At 41.7% G+C, this 16,601-nt stretch overlaps 1 protein-coding gene across 4 annotated transcripts in view; it reads right to left on the reverse strand.

The window, feature by feature from the left end:
* KLF12 (KLF transcription factor 12) overlaps positions 1-16,601 on the reverse strand; it is a 233,269-nt gene that overhangs the window by 71,349 nt on the left and 145,319 nt on the right. For all 4 annotated transcript variants that reach the window (XM_059839142.1, XM_059839144.1, XM_059839140.1 and 1 more), the window contains one exon: positions 4,057-4,192. In XM_059839142.1, the coding sequence (XP_059695125.1) occupies positions 4,057-4,192 (136 nt within the window). The remainder of the gene's footprint in view (positions 1-4,056; positions 4,193-16,601) is intronic.

Genomic DNA, 16,601 nt, shown 5'->3' on the forward strand with positions numbered 1-16,601 from the left:
TGGAGATGGCTCCTGAGGCCATCCTGCATCAGTTCTGCCTAGGGATGGAAAGGCTGCCAGGCTGAGGGAACAGCATGTTGCCTCTGTGAGGGACCCTAAAAAAGTTTTACTGGTCTTCAAGGAGTTGACTAATGCCTTCTCCTCCCACTTCATAAAGATTTCTGGAGTGTTTCTGAGATTTGTTTCTGAATATATGATGCTATTCTTGCTGCGTAATAAGCATCAGTGGTGTCAGGCATATAGAGGCAAATCTGCTCTTTGTTAGATGTTACATGTCAAAATGAGTTTGTAAAACATGCCACAGAAAGGATGAAATGCTGCTTACAATGCAAAGCCCACTGAAATCTACATAATGTTGCAATATTTATTATCAGCCAGAGCGTATTATCTGAGATTAATAAACAATTCTTAGTCTGTATTTTGTAAGACGTAGCAACTTCCATAAACCAGCAATGTCACAGCACGAAATTTCACTGAAGTACCCCGCTTGAAATAATGACTTTATTTATCTATAACTTTACATTATTGATTGAGTTTGTTGAACTGAAGGAGAACTATGAACTCATTCCAACAGAACTGCTGAGAAAGAAGTCTGGAAGCTCAGCCAACATAAAGCTTGCAGCAAGAAGGCAATTTCCCTGAGAAAAAATAGTCATACTTGGTCACTTTACAAATATGCAAGCAAATTACATTCTGTTTGTGTAAATAAGAACTAATGCCAAACACGTGGCTCTTAGTGTTTCATTGTCACCATTTTTATTTCATAAGAATTTTGTTCCTATAAGACTACAGTGGACACGAAACAAAGCAGCAACATAGGTGGATGCCACCCAGTTTAAGAGGACATGAAAAGCAAAGCTTTCAATTAGACATTCCAAACTGTCCTGTGACCCAGCTAGCTAAGTTTCCAAAACAACAAGCTTAAAAATGGCTGTATTAAAACAACAGTTTCTCTCCAAAAACTGACAAGCTGATTTCCCTGCGGTCAAAACGTGGCAGACTGAGATGCAAGTGAAGATGCAGGAGCATTCAGTACAGTGCTGCCCCTCCCAGTTTCTGGCCCAGCAGCTCCCCAGTCAGGCGCTGAGGATTGCCGCGGCCTCACCTTGCACCAGGGATGCGCGGTGCTGACGTGTGTCCCAGGCTGCTGGCTGCACCACCCCTGGGCAATGGAGAGGAACGGGAGCTCTCAGCCTGCCTGGAGTCTCTCTCTGCCCCTGAATTAGATAGCTCCAGTAGGGCAGAGGGACTGCTGCCTGAGCGGGCCAAGCACTACCCAGCCCTATGCAGGGAGTGAGGTAACCGGCTCGGATGCAGCCAGCCTCGCAGGCAAGATGAATTCTGAGCCCCACAGACTGCACACAGGGAAAGGCAGAAGGCACTGAGGTAATCCCTCACAGCCCCACATGCTGTGTGAGGGGCTTTACAGCATCAACCCAAAGCAAATGCCCAACACCAGATTCTGAAAGCCCCAGAGTCTGAGCCCCCTTACTGCTCTTAAGAGAATAGGTGGCAGTAGGCAAAGTAGGCAAATATATACACATATATATATATATATATATATACACACACAGATATATATAGATATATCTATATATATATAGATATATATTAATAATCCTTATGCAAAATAATTTAAAACATGTCTGGAAAACAAGCAGGAAAATATCAGCTGTTGTCTCATGCCTGCTACCAAGCACCAACAAATTGGTATTGTGTTTAACAAAGACAAGACTGTACAACACCAATTGGAACTGAAGAAAAGGATGCTGCCATCGCTTTGGAAGTACTGCGGTATAGTTTCCAGCCACCCTTTGCAAGAAGTTATTCTTTGGGCAACTATTCACCAGAACAAGCTTACAATCTCACTTAGAAAACAACACACTTTGTGGGACACTCATCCAGACTCGAGGGCCAGCCTGCCTCCCTCAGGCACTAGACTTTGACCTACACTTTATTGACTGCCGAAGAAGTCTTTCTATGCATGTCCCTGTGCTACCCGGTTATTCAGCAGAACAGTAGGTGCCTTTCCATGTCCTCAGAGGAAATTCCTGTCTGCTAAGTTTAGATGCTGAAATTGAGCACACAGGATCTCCCTCTGGAAGGCTTCAAAGGCACTCTTCTCTCTGCAACAAGGCTATGTAGAATGAGATCTTTTTCAGTGGAGTCCTTTGCTAAACATCTGATATTAAGGTACATATTAAATGCCTAAAATCAAAATAGAGCCTGCCTGTAGGGCACAATATTGCAAACAAAGTAAGAAATAGATTGAGTGCAGTTGGCATGAAGTGCCAACATTCCTTTTAAAGTCAGCAGCTGTATGTGTGGTGTCTGTGACCGAGAATGAAGTAAAGAGGACAAATTGCAGATCATGGTCAAATTAGATTTTCCTAATGGGGCTTTTGAAATAAACTAACAGATTACTATTTAAATAAAACCTGTAACAAGAATGAGTTGATGTTATATTATTAAATTTCTTAATTTGATTCTTAAGCTCCAGAGCCAGTCAAGTAATACTCCACATATTTACATCCACAAACTTGGAATGCATTGTACAAAAGCTAAAAAAGCATCCCATGGTTTTACCAATTCTCTAAGTGTTCAAGCAATATCCATCATGGAAAACAGAATCTGCCTGCCAGTCATATATTAAAATTATTTGCTAGTGCTCCATACTTCCTTTGTTCAGTAATTAGTGCAAAATCCTTTACTGCAAAATCATGACGTACTGTTTTATTTTTCTGGCTTACTATGTGTGCTATAAATTGAGAAAAAATACTTAGCACTTCAGGGCCTGCTGTTGTGACTAGAAAATTGAAAATACATATGGGACCTGTCTATCAAGCAATAGCCTTGCTGGCAAAGAAACCCTCCCCTCCTTTATCACTGTTAGAAAGGGAGCCTGCTAATCACAGAACCAACACCTTGTCTTGCCTTGCTCACAAACACCTCTCTCTCTGCTTAAGGAGAATATCAGTTTGAGATTCACAGTTATGGTGCTTGGCTGGAAGATGAGGTAGTACGTGTCTGGTGAAAATGAAAAAAAAAAAACCTAAAACCCAAAAAACGCAAAGGCAGTACCTCCCCAAATATGGCTTAGAAATGTCAGCTCTTTTAGCTGTTATGTCCAGGAAAACAAAGCAAAAAATGTTTAGATACCATATTAAGACATTTAAAATGCATCTATAATAACTTATACAATAGCAATGTCTAATGGCCTTCATTACACCCATTTTTATTTAATAATGTCCAGAATACCCATATTTTGAACCTCTCAGATAAAGTAACATGTTTTGTGGGTCTAGCACAGGCTTCAGTGCCTGGAGGCTCTAGTTCTATTTCCAGCTCTGCTTCAGACCAAGAGGGTGACCTTTACGCATAACCTCATTTTCCTCACCTATAAAATTGGGATATTAATACTTATTTACCTCACAGTTGGTTCCTTTCCAGCTGCTACAGTGACTGACCAACCTCATGCATCTACAGAATTGCAAATGTTCATGATAAACTGCTTCTTTCTTTTCAAACAAGCAATGCAGGTACTAAATTAAGAAAATATTTGTCCACCCAGTTAGCAAAAGTACACAGAAAAATAACTGCAGTGGAAAATTGTTCAAAGCCCTTCAGTAGTTTCCTTCCAATGACACTGTCCTTCAGGAGAAATGCTGCTAGTTCCTATCTGACAGCAACAAGAAACAACTTCCTGATGCTGCTTTCAGCCAAGGAAAAAATACATGGTTTTTGAGTGGTAATCTAATCTGGTCTCTCTTTGGAGAGCATATAAAACCACTGCAAGCTTTCCAAGTACATCAAGGGGAAGAAACAACTTCAATATGAAACTCAACCTAATAATGAGGGCAGAGAGAAAGAAAGGAAAAGATCATGAGAGAGACAAGAGATACAGTAATCTCTTTCAAAAAAGGGAATAAAGCTCCACAGAAAAGGTGCTGGCAGGTATGCTGCCTGCAGGCAGAGGACAGCCCTGCAGCACCGGTGCCTCCGTTGGCCTGGGAACACCTCAGCAACACTCATCTTGTCTGGGAACGTGATACTTACTCTTGTACTGCTCTGGCTATGGAGAGCGCTGTAGATCCAGTTTCATTAACGCTATCTAAGGTCACATTTGGCAGGTCGTCATCATCACTGTCACTTTTAATTTGTCTGGGAGATAGGCCTCGGGGGTCCATTTGTGCTGGAAAGAGACATATAATGGATTAATATGAGTGTGCTGAAATTAATCTTGTCCCAGAACAACATCAGGGCGCACAACACATCTGCCTGCTCCGGCTGGAGAGCATCACTTGTGCTGAGCTTCCCAAATCAGCTGATAGGTGGGCAAAGCCACCCAGTGGTGCCACAGCTGGATGTGAGCATTTGCAGGGGCATGCAGGTCTGTGAATTCACAGAGGCTACACCAATGCACTCAGCAGTACCAAAACCTCACTGCTCAGACCGCATCCAACAAAATCCTGGTTTACCCTCAAGTAACTTATGCTACCTGGCTTCAGAAAGCAAAGGGAAAGGGTTACGTCTGCTTTGTACAACACTCAAGAGAACATGTGACAGCAAAACTTCAGGAGCAATCTCTGATTCTGCGCGTTCATTGTGAGGTATCAGGATGGAACCCATGTCACTTCGCTCAATTAAAATTAGGAATCTAAAACCCCAGTCCTCCTGATTTCTGACATAATTCAACACCACTGTCAGCCTCTGAAGGATCCTTCACTCCACCCTATGTGTAACCTCACGCAGGCAACCAACATTCAGGTGACCAGTATCAGCAGGGCTAACACATTTTTTTGAAAAATAACAATTTTTTTTGACCCAGTTTCGGGTCTTACAAATATCTGAAGATCAGGAACTGCAGGATTGTTTTACCTGTCCACAGCTTACAGTATCCATACTGCATGGCAATGGACTAAGTGCCTGGGTGCTGGCAGCAACAGCTGCAGGGACTGTATGAGGAGCAGCCAGCGCTGCCCCATGGCAGACACAGTGCTGGGCACAGCTGAGCCCTGCAGTCTGCAGGGGTGTCTCAGGGAAAACAGATTTAAGAAAAGGTAAAACAACTGGCCAAGAAAGGAGCAAGGGAAAAAAGCATGAGAAACATTTTACATTGAGGGTGGCAGAGCACAAGAACAGGCTGCACAAGGAGATTGTGGAGCCTCCCTCTCTGGAGACATTCAAAACTCACCTGGATGTGTTTCTGTGTCACCTGCTCCTGGTGACCCTGGCTTGTTGGGGTGTTGGACTGGTTGATCTCCAGAAGTTGCTTGCAATACTAAAAGTTCTGGGATCATGTGAAACAGCTCTGCAGATAGCAATGTGCAAGGAGATGGAGGGGAGAAGGTTCTTCATAATGGCGCAGTCCCTGGAGGAGACTGTCCTGATGGGAACTACTATCTACAGGGAACCAACAATGGAGCAAGGGAACAGTGTGAGGAGAAAGAGCAGCAGAGAGGAACAATTATGGACTAACCACAGCCCCCAGTCCCCATTCCCCTGGGATGGGGGAGGGAGTAGAGCTGGGAATCAAGGAGTAGAGTCCCAGAAAAGGGGGATGGGGGACGGTGGTTCTCCCCATCCAAATCTACTTTTAATTAGCAATACATTACTTTTCCCTGCGCTGAGTCTTATTTGCCTGTAAAGATAATTGGTAAGTGATCTCCCTGCCTTTATCTTGAGCCTTGAGCTCTTGCACTTTATCTTCCCCCCGTTCTGTGGAGGAGGAGAAGTGAGAACAGCTGGGTGTGCACCAGGCAGATGGCCACCAGAGTTAGCTTTTCTGCCAAAAACATACAGGAAAGGAGAGGAGAACAGAAAGGCAGGTGACCTGCCTTCCCTCTTATGCTGGTTGCTGTCCTTCAAAGGGGAAGAAAGCATAACTTGGCAGGATGGGGGGAGGGAAACAAGAGATGGGTATAGAGGGGAAATATGGGGCACAACTGTGACTTGGGATAGTGCTGAGAGGAACTGGGGCTTGTTTGTGCCATAGACAAACTTCAGAGGTGAAGAAAAAGACATTTCTCCTTACTCATTAAATACCACATAGGTTTAGTAAGAGCTGAGAGACACCGAAAGCAGCTGGAGAAGAGAGTAAAACTGGAGAGATGTTTGATTCTGCAAGGGAGGCATAGGAATGGGAAAGACAGGCAGATATTTGAGTAAAAATGTGTTTATTTTGTCTGCTCTGGTGAAATAGGGGAATTCATGGTTATTTATTTGAAGAGCTTACTTGCAGTTTGTTAGCTTTTGCTCTCCCATATTGCAGAGGAGACAGGACACTTTCTTCTGGGTCTTGCAACATGATTTTTGAGAAAAGTATTCGTTCCTACTCAACTCTGGCTAACCACTGACCTAGACAATAGGTTTCACAGGCTCCCTTTAGAGATCATGAACAGTTCAGTGGGCCCACAGCTCCAAAAGTCATAGATAAATCTGCCATTATGCCATCTTTCTTCTGTTACAATGTTTACTGACTATATGAAAGGAACTGAGTTACAATGAAAAATGGGAGGGCTGCAGATACTTCAGGAGCTGTGCAGCCATAACAGTAGGACTGATGAATAGCTAGGCTCTTGAAAAGAAAGCACTCCACAAATGAGTGATGAATCCAGGGAAAGCTGGTCTTAAATTTTAATTTATGTCTTAGCTGCAAACCACCTGTGAGTAAAAGAACACTGATTATAAATTAACTTTCAGCTGTGGTTTATATGTTACAGAATTTCATAAGGAAAATACTGTTAAATACATTCAGTAAGCTGATGGAACAACCCCTTCTGGAACCACATTTACAGTGCATTTACAGTTGCACAGTACTTCTTCTATTACCTTTCTACAGGCACAGGTTAGGTGCCTCAGTAATGCTGGCTACATTTGGACTGCTTCCTATTTCTTCATGGATGGTAAACACCTTTTGCTTATTGAAGCAAAGGCTGTTGACGGTGAACCTACACGAGACAAACACAACGTCGAAATTGTTTGAAACATTCAATTGTTTTAGGCAGAATGAGCACCATTCTGACTGTGCTTTTTAAAATCACAACATGCACATGATGATATTCAATGTGTAACCTCAACCTAAGCACTAGGGATAATCTAGTACTTTATTTAAAAGCAATTGAACCACCCAGTCAGCTGATTTAGCCCCAGAAAACTATCTGGAAAGAAGTGACAGTCCTGCCTTGCTCCCTAATGCTCCTTCTTAAAAGAATGAGTTTATTACTATGTATTTCATTAATTCTAAATTTAGAAAAGATAATATTCTTTTCATAGAATCACAGAAAGGCGTAGGTTTGTAGGGACCTTAAAGATGATCAAGTTCCAGCCCCCCTGCCATGGGCAGGGATGCCATCCACTAGACCCAGTTGCTCAGAGCCCCATCCAACCTAGCCTTGAACACTACCAGGGATGGGGCATCCACAATTTCTCTGGGCAACCTGTTCCACTGTCTTACTACCTTCTGAGAAAAGCTTTTATTTCCCCCTTAAAGTGAATTTCGATAGAAAAAGTTATGCTTATATCTGCCCAATATTTAAATGTGCTACAAGTGATGCACTTGTGAGAGCTAGTTAATTGTCCAAAGAATTAAAAGTTGTAACAAAAAAAGCTATGTATGTTAACTGGGGTTTAATCTGACTTGCACTACAGCAAAGGTTTTAAGTAGCTGGCTCAAAAACTAACTTAACTTGAAATGATGGAAGTTATTACATAACTGAGTCTGTAATGCAGTTCTTACACATGAATTCTGATCACTTAAGCATGAATAGACCTACATAAAAAGAGATGGTATAAATGTGTATGAACAATCTTACATATTTTCATTCTTTCTAAGACATGTTGCTTCATTATTACTGCAGATTGCTGGCTCTTAAGATATTAATAAGACTCCTATGACATCTGGTATTGATTTTGGATTACTACAGGAATGTGCCAGGATCAAAGCTCTCAATTATCTACTCCTTGTTTCTGCTCAGTAAGTCCTACTCTGTACCCTTCTAGCACAGACACAAAGTTGCAAACAGCATTTCACCCAGGGCCAATTTACTGTACACACTGGGTACAGTTTGCCCCATCAGACACCAATGTTAGAGCACATCATGAGGTGCTGCCACACACAAGTATGGAGAGGACAAAAGGTGAGGAATGGAAATGTATCCGTGGGTAAATTCAAAGGCAGGTATTTCTAGTACTGCTATGTATTTGCAGAAAATCTAACTAAAGATTGTAAGTAAATTAAACACTGTTCTAGGGATTATTCCCTTACTTTTTATGTCAGCCCATATATACATCCTTTTTTGTCTCTCTCTTCGTTTGTCACTTCCTTCCAGCTCGCAGACGTGGGTGGCCGAGGCACTGGGGAGCCGAGGTGACTGACCAGGAGGCTGAGCTTTGCTGCTGCCAGCTGGTGCAAACTGGCCTGTTTTCTCATCAGCATGGCTGCAGCTGCTAGAGGAAAACAGCCTTTAAAGCTGCTCTCGTCCCTGAAACGAGCCATGTGAATAACCAACTGGCCAAAAGCCTAACAGATATCTCCTCCTCACCACTCTCTGCAGTGTGCAAACTGCAGCACAGGACTGTTACACATTAGGAGTTCATGACTCCTACTTATGTCAACAGCTTTGACTTTCTCTTGGACATCTAAGAACAACTGTCGAACTCCTGGCACCAAAGTTTATAAATACCAGCCCCAGTTCATAAGCACTGAATTAGAAGTAATTATAGGCCTAATGAACATCAAACAGGAGAGGATGAAGAGATGAAGGCAAGAGACAGTTTAGTAAATGAGATAAAAAAGGTGGAGGACAAGTGAATAACAGAATGCAACTGGCAAGCAAGGTGGAGGAAAGCCCAAAAAACATGCCAGTGCATTTTAACCTCCTTTCATGCTGTAACTTGCTCTAACAACCAAGCTCTTCCTTGAACTCAGGACCATGGGTCCAGAAAGGACTTATCTGGGTCACTGAATCGAGTCCTCCCAAACACAGGCAGACATATTAATTAATAAAGCTCAAGCCCTAAACCTTAACTGGTTTACTTGCCCTTGCTACGCCTCTTGAAAGGCAAGATTTGTCCAACAGAGCTATCTGGTGGATTTGTAAAGTGTGAATGAGGTTAAGGCGAGGCAAGCAAAAAGAAACCAGTCAGAGACTGCTGCTTTCATGGGACAAAGGTGCCATTGAATGAATGCACAGGAGGTACAGAAGCAAGCTGTTAGCTCTCCATGCTGAATAGACTGGTGAGCCTGGGGAGTTAAGAACGTCTGCAAGTGCTGAAGGCTGCAAGCAGCCACATTGCTTCCAGTCCTTGTTAGCCTCAAGAAACAATGAGAGAATTGCTCATGATGCACATAAATACATGCAATCACTTCTTAATAGCCCTTTGCCAAACTGTACCAAAAAGGAGCTTCCTTCTGGGCACTGTGAGCAAATTCACTTGTGGCACTTGTTTTAAGTGAAGATGTGCAAACGGATCTCAAGTAAAGCACATACCAGCCAGTAAATATTACACAACTTAAGTCTATCATCATTAATATTGTATCTGCCCGCTGCCAGTAGGAAAAAGCCTGATCTGGATCAGATATAAGCTTGCTTCTATTTCTGTCAAACTGAACAGTTTGGGGCTTTAAAATTTATTCTGGCTGTGGGGTCAGACAATACCTGATGCCGCTTCTGAGGACAAAATTGCCTGTTCTACAATGCTGGAAGAGATTTAAACTTGCATAGGAGCTTTTTAATGAGCACTGCATACATTTGTGCTTTCTGGCACACGGCTGCATTGGTTTTGACATGGTACAGGATTAGCCATGTCACGGAAGCACAATCTCTGGGAAGGATCCAGCTTGTCGGTTGCTAAGGGCAGATGAACCCCTTGGAACAGGATCAAGCCTCCACCTCCCCAGGGGAATAACCTGAGCCCATAGCCACACCATCAGGGGACTTTTTTCCCCTCTTCTTTCCCTAAACTGGTGCTCCTGTCCACATTCTGGAAACTCCTGGGAAGGAAGGGATTGCGGACTTAAATCGCTCCAGGCTGACAAGAGCCCAGCATCCCTCCTCCCCCTTCTCACACATGTGCTGCTGATACTAGGATGGTAGGTAAATTTTCTCCCCGTCTGTTACACTTGGGTTTCAGCCAGTTATGTCCTAACATCTTTGCTTTTTTTCAGTGATTATTCAGGGATACACACCTCAAGTGCTCTGATGTGGTCAGACAAAGCCAAGCACTGCCAGCAGCCCTGGATCTGGATGCCTGCAGGAGGCATGAAAAGGGCCATACACCACAACACTGCTGTCACCACTGGCAGTTCTCAGTTACTGCAACCTGATTTACTTTCCCTAGTCAAATTTTCTGTGAGTGAAAAGGATGGAAACTCATCCCATCATTAGGCTCACAAACACCCACTAGAAATAATTTTATGCCTACATCCTAATTTTGATCTAAAGGCAAATACGAGACCCTTGGGCTAAAGAGGAATGAAATATTTAAGAGCAGGAGAAAACTAAGTAACCATTACGAGTTTTGCCTCAATTTATAGCTAAGCCACATAGTAATTAACTGATGTTGAAATGACTCTGTGAGATGATGCTTGCTGGTATGAAAGCAGAGAGAAAATTTCAACATCCTGAAATACCTCTGCCTCACTTCACCTTAAAAACTCAGTTTTCTGCATTTACTTAACTTCTCAGCTAATAACTTCATAAACTTACCCACATGTAGGTTTGCCAACACATCACACCACAATAACAATCACTGTTACTCTCTTCAAATAATTAAAAATCTGTTTCTGCTCCTTGAAAGGATTTCCAAATTCAGAGTTTGCTTGCTTATGTTTCACATTTTAAACTCCTCACCCTGTTTTCTCTGAAGGATGCCTTATCAACCTGCTAATCAAAAAGACTGCTCGTGATGGGATTTCCAACTGGTCCTGCCATTCACCCACTAGGACTTGCCTGTCAGAAGCACAGTTACATGGCTCTGCAGTGGGCAGTGACACCAAGACCTGTGCTACCTGAGACATGAGCCTGGATGGTTGGGAGGCCCCTCTAACTTTGCCAGATCCATGCCTGGTGATGGGTTTAGTCTTGGAAACATAGCCACAGATTTTTATTGTGATGGAAGTTTAAATGAAGCAGAAACATGGGATGCCTCAACAAGCCAGAAAGGGTCACCTTTGCTGTTTCCAGTAAACTCCTCTCTGGTTGATTTCAGTCCATGTTGGCATACAATAGATTAAAGACTGTCTCCAGCTGCAAGTAATGCTGCTTTGCACTTGCTTCCATTAGGAATGGAAAACAAAATACTAGCCCACATGTCAAAATTAACATTAACAAGAATCTCATTACTACTGCTGTTACACATGTGTGTCCCTGTGTCTGCAGAGCATGAATGACTGAAGTAAAAACAGACATTTGCTGCCAAACTCCTAGAAGGACAGAAATGGAAAATATGTCTAAGAAAACTGTATGGCACTCATGTTTTAGCACATTACACAATTAATCTGCCAGAATCAGAAACACTGCAGTTATGAATACTGCAGTGTCTAAACCATAACTTTGGACCTTTAATTTTGGCATAAAGCATAGTTCAGTATCTGAAATATTGCAAGAAAGCTCCTGACCAAGAGCAAGTCTTCTGGTCTTTCTTAAACTGAAACTGTCTCAAATGTCTCTGATAACAAATGCATCTGGGTGGGTCGAACAACAAGCAGAGGGAAATAATCTCCATCCTTCTTGGTTACTCCTGGAAAATGGGTTTTACAACTGTGGAAGTCAGCCTCACACCACAGTTTAATGTTTGAAACAAATAACATCCCCCTTCTTCAAAATTGTTTTAGAGAACAGGACATGAGCATGGACTTAGCAGGAGAGCATCAAAAAAGATTGCAACAGATACCACTATGCATTTTTAACAGTGGAAGCAACACTTCCAGATGCAGATGTACAGGAGCTACTTAAAATTATGACCTCAGAGACTGTGTTGTACTCAGGTTTATTTAATGCATTCTAGGAAACAAAATTGTGTCTTTACAGACCTACCAAATGCACCTGAATGATGCTATTCACTATTTCCTTCTCCTAAGCTGGTTTATGCTATATAAAGCATATATACAACATTTTTCTTCCTATTTAAAGGTCATTATAAATGCTTTATGCATTGGAAAAATGCTCTGAGTGCACCAATCAGATTTTGATCAAAACAGCTTGGTGCCTGGTAGGGGCAGCAGAATTGGTCCATTTATTTAATAAAACTTTATGTACAAAGCAGCAGTATCCATGAACGTAATGGTCAGAATATAGAGTCTACAGGGGTAATTTTTATTACAATTTATAGCAAGATTACCCATACTCCACAGTTTTCAGATTTTATTAAGATTTTATGGGACTATATGGCTTTAGCAGTTAACTGCACCTAGCATGGTTATGGTTCACAGAGAATGGGAACTGGCACTGAATGCACAGTGTAACTAATTTAGCAGAGAATATTAATTGCTATGATCCAATCAAAGGCAATATTTAAAATCATTTCAACAGTTAAGTAATTTGCTATAAACCTGTAAAATAATAGCTGTATGGAGAAATACAGAGGTAAGAGGGATTGCATGGATGTAATATATGCACATACTTAAGCATCTCTGTCATTGGGTTGTATATATAAAAATACAAATCCATTTTTTAAACAAAGGATTTTTCTCTTTTTAAGCTATTTCAATGCCAGGAAACCTCATCTACACAAAAAAGGAAACTACTAAGACTACTGAGATTTATGTCTTGCTGAGCATCCAATATACAAATACTCTATCATCAAAAGTAAACAAGGAAAATAATAAGGACAGAATGTATTTAATATTAAATAAAATACTGCAAAACTACTACACAATGGTAGCAGACTGAAACTTACATACTGCAACAGGCCAGAGATATTTTAGACATCAGGAAGCCTCCAGCAGGTTGGTCCAAGGCACAATAAAACCCAAGGCAGAGAGAAAATAAATGAGAAGTTTTAGGCATGTGTTTCTGATGGATCCAAATTCATGGGATAAAAGCAAGCAGATCAAAGCTCAGCCCTGGTGAGAATACAGAACTGAAGGGCCAGAGGCATTCTTGGCATGGAAGAGAAGGAACTAACAGCTTCCAAAAGGTGCAGGGACTCAGGATATGTCAAAAGAGATTTACTCATCCCACTTATGCTGGGTTCGCAAACCAAGTTGGAGTAGGGCTGTACCTCATTCTCTTCCTCAAATCCCTCCTAGCTGAAAGCGAACAATGAACATCAACATGAACAAATCATATTGATGAACCTTAAAAGAACATTCGCTTCTACGGTGAAAAAAACCAAGTATGTCACTAGGGAATCACTAGAAGTAGCACTTGTCTGGAAATTTAGGTAGAAGACTATTTAGGGAAGTCTCTATAGTCAACCTAATCCATTTTGTCTTAAATCAACCTCCTCAGTTTCAAATACCACAGCGTATCTTACAGCCTGGGTTTTAACTTTCCATTCTGGCAAAAACTACTGTTTACTCTAGCTCTTAAATAATGTGCACCATCTTCAGGAGCACAGGTCCCACCGTGAACACAAGCCTTTCCTCCGCCTGCCTCTCTTCCTGCAAGCCACTGCCAACCTGTTCCTGCTTTCCCAGAACCACGAGTGTTTCTTCCAGCTGAACCAACCAAATAGGGGAGACAGATCCAACATTCTGGGGGGCAGCAGGGGGGGACTTGGACAGGCTGAATACATTCAGCCAGAGATTTTTTTGTGCATAACAACGAAATGATGGAAGCTAAAGTAGAAACTCCCAGCCTCAATGCAACTCAAACCCAAAATAACTGTCTACTAAAATGCAGAAAGGATAATCACTCCACATGAAACAAAAAAGGCAACATTACTGGTTTTAATTAAAAGTCTCTTCCATAGTTTAATTTATACAAACAGACCATATAATCTGACCTCTAAACATATGGAACATCTTAGTTTCTATCTTTTAACTACAAATTGCATTTACTTTTGCAAAATAAACTTTACAGTAGGCAGAAATAACAGGCTGTACTTTAAAAAAACAAGGGCAGTGGATAATGTAATCTAATGGTACTACCTGTTTGAAGTCACAAAAAATCTGCAACAAAAGATATTGCATTTACTACTTATTAATATCTCCACAGTGAGGAATATGCCATGTGCATACTGTGAAAAGACAAAACCTGTGTGTTTTTGCCAAGTCTACATACAGATATAACATAAAAAAGGTCCAACACCATGTCATTACAACTGTTTATGTGCAAGAGAAGCAGACAAAGTTCACTTGGAAAATTTATAATGTTCTGACTGGTGAATTTTGCAAGTGATTGTGCCCTCTGAAAACAGGAAAATCCATAAATTTCATTCCAACACCCCAGAAATATCAAAGTTGCACCAGCCCTTTGTCTAGCATTATCAGGAAGGAGCTTCTAAAAGGCTCTTCAATGAAAGCATTAACTCCTCTGATCTACAGAAAACAATTTTCAAGGATATTGTATTTGGCAAAACCTGCTGCTAGAGGGACATGATTTGCCAGTAGTACTCATGGATATCTGCTGAAAGCAAAGAACAATGGTCCAAACCAAGCATGAGGTTCATGTAATTAAAAACACTGAGGTTCTACAGTTTTTCACAGAAAAAAAAGCTGGAATAAATTTTTCAACATAGAAAATGATACATTTTTTTTCCTCTATGCTTATTCTCAGGAAGAGTAGAATAGTTTTTCTTCTTGAAAATTTCCTCTTAAAGGAAGAAAAAAAAAAAAGAGAAAATACAGAAATAGCTTGAGGCAGACATGCAGTATGGAAAATGTTAGTCTCAAAGGTTTATGTACAGACAGACTTGGAGCAACTGAAGATTGGGTTTTAAGGGAAACCATCAGGCAGTCTTCTCTATAGGTGCTGCTACCTGCTGGGCCTCTAATTAAACTTTTAGCAATGCTTACCATTGCTAAACAGGGAGCAAAAAAAAGCAGGGAAAGAGTTTTTCTGGGACTATAATACTGTTTCATGGAATATTTTAATATACAATATTGTCTAGTCACCATCACCTAATCCTCACAGAAAAAACCTCCATGCACCTTTTAAGGCTGTGACAAGCGCAGTGACCACTGAAGAAGTGAACTTGGAGTCTGCCATGCTGTGGGGGTGGCAGAGGGCACAGCCTAGCCCTGTGGTGTCCATGAGGACTTGTGCCTGGCTCCCTTCCCCTGTGTGCCCAACAGCCCTAATGCATTTCTCTGGTTTATGTGTATGAAATAATGAGAGGAGAAGGTTGTAGGGGGCTACTTGCACAGCCAGGCTGGTGCTGTGGGGACTGCAAGAGACCCCACTGCTCTGGGGATCACCTTTAAGGGTGTCCTCCCTTAAGGGTGGTTCAGAGGAAGAAGATGCCTGATCAGCAGGGAAGTCTGTACATAACTGTGTGCGTGTTCATAGCTGAGTGCTGTGGTGTCAGCAACTTGCAGGAATTTACTAAGATTTGTAAATGGTAAGTGCTGTATTACCAACACCATAAATAGTGTTCTCTAATTACCTTCTAATTAAGTATTGTTAATAACTTCCTAAAAATGCACCAGTCCTGGTTTTGATTTAGATTAGGTTTTTTAAAAGTGCAGAAAAGCACTTCACTCTGACATAAGGGTGCTTTTGCAGCATGACAGCCCTGTCTCCCACTGCCAGCCTTGGGGTGTAGCACGTGGCACAGGACCTGACAGGATGCTGCTAGCACCTTGTACATACAAGGAGGCAGGACAGACAGCAGAAATAAACAGCAAACTGGGAGGCAGAAAAGGAGATCTGAGACTCTTCTGAAGGATGGTGAGACAAAGAACGCCATGATGAATGGCACCATGGAGAAGGATGCACAGAGGTGGATGAGGAGATGACAATATAGGTTAGAAATATTAAAAGAAAAGGAGGGCAAGATGAAGCAGAGCTGCTGAAAGTGGCACTCAAAGAGCCAGCAAGACGGGAAGGACTAGAAAAAATAGAGAAATAGAAAAAGACAGGGAAGCAGAAGACGAGGTAGCCACTTCTTGCACCAGAGGGAAGAGAAAATTCAAACAGAACATGAAGAAAGAACTATTTGCTTGAACTGCTTAAAAAAGCAGCCACCAGGAGAGTTTTGTCTGAGAGTGAGAGAGAGAAAGGAGGTCTTGGAAGCATCAGGGGAAGCAGAAAGCCACCTGTGCAAAACACCTGGAGACAGTATTAGAGGGATGGTGACAGCCTGAGAAGGCTTTGCAAAAAAAACCTAAAAATTCAATAGTTCTAGTAAAAGGTAGAAGGAAGAGGAAAATTCAGCATGAGAAAAATAAAATTTGGAATAACAAGGAAAAAGCTTTTCTCTATGCCCTGTTTCTTGTATTTGCTCCCCTCAGCACCTGAAACCTAAAAAAACAGGAGATGTCTGAGCTCACGTCTGATGTAGGTTTCAATAATTTTCACATTAAAAATATCTCTTTTCAGGAAAGTGCCTTAGTCTCAATTGTGTGAAAAGGGCTTAGATAAAGGTTCATGTAAAACATAACTTTAAGTGCTTCCCAACTGGCACTCTTGGATCATCAACATTGTCTCTGAATT

The sequence above is a fragment of the Haemorhous mexicanus genome, chromosome 2 (assembly GCF_027477595.1).
Source record: "Haemorhous mexicanus isolate bHaeMex1 chromosome 2, bHaeMex1.pri, whole genome shotgun sequence".
Lineage (NCBI taxonomy): Eukaryota > Metazoa > Chordata > Aves > Passeriformes > Fringillidae > Haemorhous > Haemorhous mexicanus.